The following is a 9,390-nucleotide window of genomic DNA, read 5'->3' as shown; positions in this document are numbered from 1 at the left end:
AGCATAGGTGAGCCCCACATGGAGGCGAATTTCCCAAACTGACCCTAGCTAGCCAAATATGGAAAAATCCAAAATAAATTCCAGAGTTTGAGGTTGGGGAGACTCGAACCCCTCCCAACACACATAAAAATGAAAGCCCCAACCACCGGATCACTTGCATGGTATTGGTATATTTCAAACTAAAATAATATATATAGCGCACCTGTCCACAATTTCCAGCCAAAAGAAAAACCGCCCTTCTAAATTCACCTCCCCACTCCCATTTTCACTCTCACACACTCTGCATTCTGCAACCGCCTAAATCTTTCTTGAAGCTCCGTCAATGATGTCGCCGTCGATCACCGCCGTCTCTCTCCTCCTCCTCCTCCTCATCTCCCTCCTCTCTCTCTCTCTCCTCCGCTCTCCCCTCCCACAGCATCCTCAACACCGCCGAAGTCCTCTCTCCGATTCCTGCTACCTCTCTATGACTCTCACTCTTGAGGCCGTCTCTCAGCCCCTTGTCCCCAAGTTGCTGTCGCTCACCATCTTCGCTCTGCCGGACTCCGCCTTCAAGAGAGCCGGCCAGCCCTCCCTCTATCTCCTCCAATTCCACTTCGCCCCTCTCGCTCTCCCCCTCCAAACCCTAAAATCGCTCCCCGCTGGCACCAAGATCCTGACTCTCCTCTCCGGCAGCTCCCTCTTTATCACCTTGTCTCCTTCCAACATCGAAATTTCTCTCAACGACGTCAGGGTCACAACCGCAGCCTCGCGGATCTACGACGACGGGTTCCTGATAGTTCTCGGAGTCGAGGACTTCTTCTACCCGAACTTCCATGCTCCCGCCCGGACCCCAATTCCGGTCCCGGATCAGATGTGCGAGTTGCCTTCGTTGAACGGTACAAGCACGATTGGGTTTCTGGCGGCTTCTTGGTTTGAAAGAGCCAGAGGCGTGATGAGGACCAATGGAAACAGAGTGATGGCTTCATTTCTTGATCTGCAGCTCAAGGGGTTCAAGAACCCTCCGAGTTCGTTGACCGTTATACAGCTGTATATATTATTTTAGTTTGAAATATACTAATACCATGCAAGTGGTCCAGTGGTTGGGGCTTTCATTTTCATGTGTGTTGGGAGGGGTTCGAGTCTCCCTAACCTCAAAATCTTGAATTTATTTTGGATTTTTCCATATTTGGCTGGCCAGGGTTAATTTGGGAAATTCGCCTCTATGTGGGGCCCACCTATGCTGAGTTGGATCGCCACGTCAGCAACTAAACGGTTGAAATTGACGGAATCATAATGGCTGGACCTATTGGATGAGAAATGATAGTGTGAGAGTGTTTTTGATGAAATTGAAAGTCGAGGGACTGAATTGATGTTCAACCCAAACCACAGGGTACTAAACAGTAATTAGCCCTTCTTAATAAGTGTGCACTGGTTGTCTAATGAGTGGTACTAGCATACCATGTCCTAAACTTGCCCTTGAGTTTGGCAAGGGAAGGTATGTATCCGTGCCATTCTGGCTTGAGATGAATGAATTACTTGGTTCAAAAAGAAAAAAAAATTAATTGGTTATGCATTTAATTTTCCTTACAGATTTGGATTTGATAAAATTAATGTATTTATTAGTCATTTTGCACATAGGTAATATAGTTTTTTAATAATTCAAATATTTGTAGGGTGAACTAAGAAAATGGTAGGGTGGCAATAGCCGCACCCAAATTTGAATGGTCATATATGCCTTTTGAATAAAGTAAATTGAATTCATATACAAAGCATATAAAATGTTAGTATAGTAAAATACCAAAATCAAATTAAAAAATTAAAAAAGAAAAAAAGGGTGGCTGAGAAACACATATTCAATCCAAAAATTAAGGCATGCACCTAATTTTTATTCTCTTTAGTTACTGAAATTTGAGGCCAAAACACATTAAGTTCTTGATTATTACTCTGGTCATTGAACGGGTATAACGATAGTTGTCAATAAAATTCCCCAATAAATAGCTTCTTTTTTTTTTTAACCCAAATCCGGGTGTTGATAGATATATTCATCTAAAGCCAGAATAGGCCGTTACATATCCTTCCGCTGCCATGTACAGATAGACAAGAAGATAGTGGTAGTACCTACAGTGATACATAGAAATAGACCCACTCATTAGACATGTCATGGACGTAGACATAGCGGAGATCCTCCTTTGGTACTACTCTAGAGGCGCTAGAGATACATAGAGTGCACATAACGTGTGTTAGCTTCCTAAAAGGAAATTTATTGTAAAAGACTAAGCTAATACATAATTAATGCACTGGGGCCAAAACCCTAGCCCACAACTCAAAGCCCAACTAGGGCAGCCACCACAGAAAGTCCACCCAAGACCCATTCAGTTGGTCCTGTCTAGTCCACCCAAACCATCTGCTCTTTCGTCGTTCACAACAGTCAAGCAAAACTCCCTCCGCCACACGCCGCCATGACCGGCACAGCCGCGATTCGCACCGTAGCAGTCCCACCGCCACTGGCCTCGACGTCGCAACCCAAGCACAAAGAAAAACCAACGCCACTGCAGAAAAATCGACCCCGATCTAGGTCTCCTGCCACACACCGCCATCGAGTCTGCTCCTTGGCGCCGTTGAGCAAGGAAACCGGCATCAGAGCTAGATCTCTGCTCTTGTTTGAACAACCACCACCACGCACCATCCCAGCCAAACCCGCCGACAAGCCCCGAGCAAACCTCATCTAATGGAACCCCATGAGCAATAGCCATCAATACCCGTCCGGCAGCAGTCTCTATGACAGCGGCGAGGCCAGAGGCCAGCCCGGCGTCCAGACGCCTCCGGACGAGAATGAATTCTTAGATCGGAAAAGTTCGGCCTTTAGGGTTCTCGAGGAGAGAGAGCTTCCCGAATTTGTGAGTTTTTTTATGGAGTGAGAATTTTGTTGAATTAAAGTATCAAACCTCCCCAATAAATAGCTTTGTAACAACCCACCAAATTTTATTGACTCACAATTGAACATTTGTATTGAGGATTGACCTTTAATAACCACTTTTTATCCTAATAAAAGAAGGCTTAAAACATCCTTATTGAGAAATTTCAAAAATTGTGGCCTTGTGGAATTTGTTATGACTCTTTCTTTCTTATAATGCTATAAAACTTGATGTGTATAACAAACTCCTTTTAATTTTCACTCAAATGCAGATTTCTTATTGTGCAATAATAGCGTAGTGTACAATCACCAAGAGCTTAGATTCATCAGTCACACCATTTAAATAAAAAATTTCCATACGAAGAATCACGCCTCTATGCCTTTAAATGATAGCCAACCTCAATAGCAACTGCTTGAGAGAGGAGAGAAACATTTCCACCAAAAATGAAGCCTTTAGTACTAGCAATGCTCTCAATGTATTCAATCCTTGGAGTGATATCACCAGTTTCATGCGCTACAAGTCCATCCTTAGTTGAAACCACTTTTCTCCAATGCCTTTCAAACCATTCTCAGTCCTCTAATCCAATATCTGGAGTCGTTTACACCTCCAACAATGCCAATTTCTCATCCGTCCTGAATTCTTATGTGAGAAATCTCAGATTTTCGACTCCCACAACCCCGAAACCGCTGCTAATTGTGGCGGCGAAGAACTATTCCCATGTTCAAGCCACTGTTGTTTGTGCCAAAAGTGTAGGCTTGGAGATCAGAATAAGAAGTGGTGGTCATGACTATGAGGGCCTATCATATGTCTCCAACAAGCCCTTTATTGTTCTTGACATGTTTAATCTCCGGTCCATCAATATTGATCTGGCTGATGAGAGTGCTTGGGTACAATCTGGTGCAACTCTTGGAGAAATTTACTATGCGATTTCTGCAAAGAGCAAAGTTCATGGATTCCCTGCTGGTGTATGCCTTACTCTTGGTGCTGGTGGACACTTCACAGGAGGTGGGTATGGTAACATGATGAGAAAATATGGTCTCTCTGTGGACAACATTGTTGATGCACAAATTGTGAATGTGAATGGTGAGATCCTCGACAGGAAATCAATGGGAGAAGACCTTTTTTGGGCCATAAGAGGAGGTGGTGCAGCAAGTTTTGGAGTCATTCTTGTTTGGAAGATCAAGTTGGTTAAGGTTCCTGAGAAGGTGACGGTGTTCCAGGTCAAAAGGACATTAGAACAAGGTGCAACAGACATTGTTGTGCAGTGGCAAAAAGTTGCTGATAATATAGAAAATGATCTGTTCGTAAGAGTGATGCTGTTACCAGGGAATGGAAGCAGAGAAGGTGAAAAGACAATCACGGCCACTTTTGTTTCCTTGTTCCTGGGGGATTCTGTAAGGCTTCTGAGGCTGCTGAATCAAAGCTTGCCTCAATTGGGTTTGCAGCAGAAGGATTGCATCGAAATGAGCTGGGTTGAATCAATTCTGTTTTGGGCTAGCTACCCTATTGGGACTTCCCTTGATGTTTTGCTCAGTAGGGTTCCAAAGGGACTAACATTCCTGAAGCGGAAATCAGATTATGTGCAGGAACCGATTTCAAAGACAGATTTGGAAGCTTTGTGGAAAGTGATGATAGAAATTGGTGATGGTGGAATGCTGTGGAATCCTTATGGAGGAAAAATGAGTGAGATTTCAGCCACTGAAACTCCATTTCCACATAGAGCAGGCAACATATTCAAGATCCAATATTCATTTAACTGGAAAGATGGAGAGCTTGAGACTACCAACAGGTACTTAAATTTGACTAGACAACTTCATGAGGCAATGACTCCTCATGTGTCCAAGAGTCCAAGGGAGGCTTTTCTCAACTACCGGGATATCGACATTGGAACCAATACAGAGGGTGAATACAAGGAAGGAGAAGTGTATGGGATTAAGTACTTCAAGCACAATTTTGAAAGATTAGTTCGGATTAAAACAAAGGTAGATCCTGATAATTTCTTTAGAAATGAACAGAGCATTCCAACTCTTCCGCCCCAAGTATTATGAAGGAGGAGCAGAGTTCAGTGTTTGATTCTATACGGTGCAAAGAAATAAAACTAGAGAATATTGTGCTTCTATTTATTATGTATAAGTGCAAACCACTTTTCTCTTGTTTTGTTAGTTTGATTTATCAGATATGAAATTATGAATAATGTATTAAGTACACCTCTGTACTAGACCAATACAACAAGGCCAGAATATATCTTAAGGGAAGAGCACCTCAGTGCTAGACCAACATACAACAAGGCCAACAGAAAAAAGAAAGATTACATAAATATCTGAACAATAGCACCAGATTTCGTTCAGCAACAGCTCTATGGTATCCAACCATTTCTCTATTATCAGGTTTATAAACTTATTGGTAGTCTCAAACCATTCGTCATGTGGTCATGGGATGTAGCTCAACCATCTCTCAATTGTCTCCATCCCAGTCTGAGGAAGTAGCTCTTGGTGAAATTGAAATATAGCCATGTAGGCATTCACCCTTCTCAGTTCTCCAATATGTGGTTTCCTTGTCATCATTGGAAACCACACGACCGCATTTTCTCACAGAGTAAGCAACATTTTCAAGATCCAATATCCAGGTAATTGGCATGACATATGGCTTGAGACTACCAATAAGTTTATAAACCTGACTAACTTCATGAAGCAAAGATTTCTAATGTATCCAAGATTAGGGAGGCTTTTACTATGTACCAAGTCAAAGGGTAAACATGAGTAATTTTTAAACATAATTATAACAGAGTTAAGATACTAAAAATTTCTTCAGAAATGAACAGAGCATTCCAACTGTTCTGCCCAAGGCATTATGAAGGCAGAGAAGCGAACAAATTTTGCTTTATTACTACGGAAGAAAATAACAGTTGGAAGAAACTTTCTGGGCATTAGATAATACTGTGCTCCCATTAGTTACTCAAGTGCTCCAACTTGATAGATCACTACATTTACACCAAGAAATCAAGCAAAGATAACTCATTAAAATGAAGGAGTTTGATACAACAACACAGCACCAGGAAAAAGAATCAGAAACAACCCTAACCATGCCCCATTCATTTGTAAAGAGGTTACCATTGTCAACTGAAGTGTTACCATTACTGGTGTCCAAAGTTATTCTAGCAATACTTGCTGAACGACCACAAAGTAGTGTACTTCCTTGATCAAAGTCTCTACATAATCAAGTTCTCGCTTGTCTAATTCATCCAACAAGTTTCCATGCTCCAAGGATGCAATAGCTTTCAACCGAAGCTTTGAGAGCTCAATCAGAATCGAACCAAAACTGTTGGGAAGAATTTCAAAATGATGTTCTCCTTGAGGCTTGGAGACTTTCTGTCCGTGACGAACAACCAGCACCTGATATATTTCTTTTGCCAAAGGCTCTACATGGTCCAACCATTTCTCCATTTTCTCGAGTTCCTGTTTCAACTTTCAAGTAAGAATCGGAGGAAGTATTAGCTCTCCCTTTCATAGTCTCAACAAATGCTCTCCATGTGTCTTCTACTCCATCTTCCTACAAGCAAGAAAACAAACCCTTTGTGCCAAGAGTTGACTTCACTTCGGATATGATATAAAGCTCCGTCAGTATACTCAAAATCTGTTCTTGATCCCCCATAATTTTCAGCTTTTTATAAAAAGGCGGATCCATGACTATAGTGCGATGTCCTCTAGGCTGGTTGCTATCCTTTCGTCTCTCCACACAGAATCCACGGACTTGAGGTTTTCGATTTGCCCTTTTAGACTTGCAGTTCTACCTCTTTGCATATGTCTAAATTCCAAATCCCACAACTCCAATATTACCATTAAGTCTACACATTGGCAACCAATCATCTAGATCCCTGAATAACTTAAACATGTAGAACAACAGAAACGCTTGGAAACAGAGAGAAACCTGAGCTTAATTTCTTTAGTTTCAAAAAGAACATAGAAACTCAATGTTAGAGACCACAGCAAAGGAGAAATAGCAATTATTCTCATCTACAACAACGATTCAAAATTTGAAGCAAATAAATCTCCAAAATTATTACTGCGGATCAACTAAATTAACAATTAGAAGGCGAGCCTAAAATGCAAAAAAGTAAAAAATTAAGGCCATGCATACCCTTTGTTCTTCTGCCAAAAAGAACGAACAAACGGGATCCTTTGGAACTGTGTCCTGCAAAGGTAAATTCAATATTACAGTCAATGTGGTACTAGAAAATGAAGAACAAAATTGAAAACCCAAGAGGTTAGAGAAACAATGCAGCATTGAAAGCTTACTGACCTCTGAAACCGGAAATGGAGACCGGAACGGGCCAGATAATTCCGGGAAGAGGAGAAGGACATGATTCGCCGAGTGTAGTATTGGGAACCTTGGGGTCTAACTAGAATAAACTTAAAAACAGTACAAATTGAATTCATGAAAATCTTTACTTTCATTTTAGTAGAGTGAAATCCATACTCTTTATTTTATAATTCACACTTCGCATTTTTTGTTTAGTAAAATTTTTTATAAAAGATAAAATTTAAATTACTAATTAAAAAAGAAAATATAGAGTATGGATTGTAAGATGGATAATATGGATTTCATTCCCCTCATTTTAGAGTGTTGCTATTGGGACCTTCAAATCTGCTCAGTTGACCTCACTCTATTATGAATTATTAAATGACATATATAACCTACTATAAAATTACTATTAAGGACAATAATTATACCAAAAAAATATTACATTGATTTTCTATAGACTTTCCAATTCAATAATATTATATTGCATTATTTATATTTTCCTTATCTATTTTAATTTTCCAATTTCACTACATACTCATTAAAGCATTCATATATATTTAATAAGAATTAAAACTATGATTATGTGACATAAAAATGTATGATATACATGTTGAATGCGTATTGGTGAGGGAAAACAAAACAAATCATATTATGACCTAAATCTAAGTCTATCCATTATATTGGCAAAAAAAAAAAAAATGAGCTAGCAATTAAAAATATTTAAATAATTAATCATGAGGTACATAAAATACACATTAAGAAAAAATGATTAATCTTCTTTTTTTTTGAAGAGCTAAAACAGGAAAAAAAAAAAAGTTAAAAAAAACCCGCAAGATAGTTCATGTTATTTTCTTGTTGATTAGAAATTAATTTTTAAAACTCAATACCTTGTGTTTAATTTTTTTTATTAAAAAAAATTTATGTTGTCTGATTAAGGAATGGATATGTAATTAAGATTTATAGAGTAATTAATTCATTAAATTAACTAAGTTTTTTGTTTTAAAAATAATAGTTTGTTTGCAAATTATATGAGTGAGATTATTTGAGGAAATTCAGTGAGGTTTAGTAAGTAAATTTAGTATTTGAAAATTTGATAGGATGTGTAAAAAGCATAGGAGGTCCGGTGAATAAATTTGGAGATTCCAATAGAAAAATCTCCTCATTTTATTGTCTCTTTGACACCTAGTTAGCGGACACATGATATTTGAATTTTTTTTTTTTTTATATTGGGTCCAGGCAATGCCAGATCTTACTTAATGATAGAAAATTTTTATTGCCAAAAATAGAAACATTTTTTTGATCCCATAACCATATCATCAATATGAAGACATATTCAAAATAGAGCCACAAGATTTAGAATAGAGAAAAGTTTGCAAAAGTTAAATTATATGATAATTCATTCTCTATAAAAATCCTCATATCCTAAGAGGTGATTTTTTTTTGTGGGGGCTAGTTATCTAAATTTGAAGAAAATATTCATTCTATGGGGCTAAATTTCTTTATAAAACAATAAAAAAATAAAAATAAAAACTAAATTAGTATAGAAACATAGACATAAATGCCTTTATTTTTCCAGTGAGAGCCATTGCCCCCAAGCTGTCTTCGCTAATGAACACATGGTGAATCGTGTGTGCTAATCATAATTCTCTAATTTTGATGACATTGGAAAATTACATTCTAATGACATTGGCATTAGCATGGAATGACATCCATGAGACGGAATCTCTTCCGCTCTCAAACTCTAGCCATCATGACTGGGGGTTCTATCAGCAGTGCTTGGCTTGGCCAACACCAAGCAAAGCCCCTCTCTGCCTCTCGTTGCCTTCTTAAGACTATCCAACGTCGACTCTTTTCGACAAGCTTTCAATTGGTCCTCCTCGCACCAAACGACATTGTTTCTTTTCTTTCAGAAGCATCGAAAGTAAAGGATCTTGCATGTATGGGTATCGACAACTGGTGTGGGAAGTCATGGGGAGGTCTAATTGTTCTTCCATGTCAGGTTGCAGCGAGGTTTTTTTCAATTGATTGGGGCCAAGTCAGGCCATGTAGAACACGGCTTAAGGCTGCTGACAATTGGAGAGATTGGTCGATTGGGATCGACATTATGATTTTGATGGTGGCGGAACAAGATGATCAATTAGGGTAGAGGAGGAATTCTTGGGCCTAGAACAGAGGAAATCTGGCAATACTCCGA

At 39.2% G+C, this 9,390-nt stretch overlaps 2 protein-coding genes across 2 annotated transcripts; both read left to right on the top strand.

Moving 5' to 3' along the window:
• The first annotated feature begins 463 nt into the window (after positions 1–463).
• Positions 464–1,248, top strand: LOC112203175 (putative fasciclin-like arabinogalactan protein 20). Its single transcript, XM_024344178.1, has 2 exons — positions 464–1,004; positions 1,178–1,248. The coding sequence occupies exons 1-2, from the start codon at positions 464–466 to the stop codon at positions 1,246–1,248; spliced, it is 612 nt and encodes a 203-aa protein (XP_024199946.1).
• Positions 1,249–3,246: 1,998 nt separating this feature from the next.
• On the top strand, positions 3,247–4,972 carry LOC112201855 (berberine bridge enzyme-like 14). Its single transcript, XM_024342779.2, has one exon. The coding sequence runs from the start codon at positions 3,338–3,340 to the stop codon at positions 4,940–4,942; it is 1,605 nt and encodes a 534-aa protein (XP_024198547.1). The 5' UTR covers positions 3,247–3,337; the 3' UTR covers positions 4,943–4,972.
• The last annotated feature ends 4,418 nt before the right edge of the window (positions 4,973–9,390 follow it).

This window comes from Rosa chinensis, chromosome 5, assembly GCF_002994745.2.
Source record: "Rosa chinensis cultivar Old Blush chromosome 5, RchiOBHm-V2, whole genome shotgun sequence".
Classification (NCBI taxonomy): domain Eukaryota; kingdom Viridiplantae; phylum Streptophyta; class Magnoliopsida; order Rosales; family Rosaceae; genus Rosa; species Rosa chinensis.
This window is presented reverse-complemented; position numbering and strand designations above follow the sequence as displayed.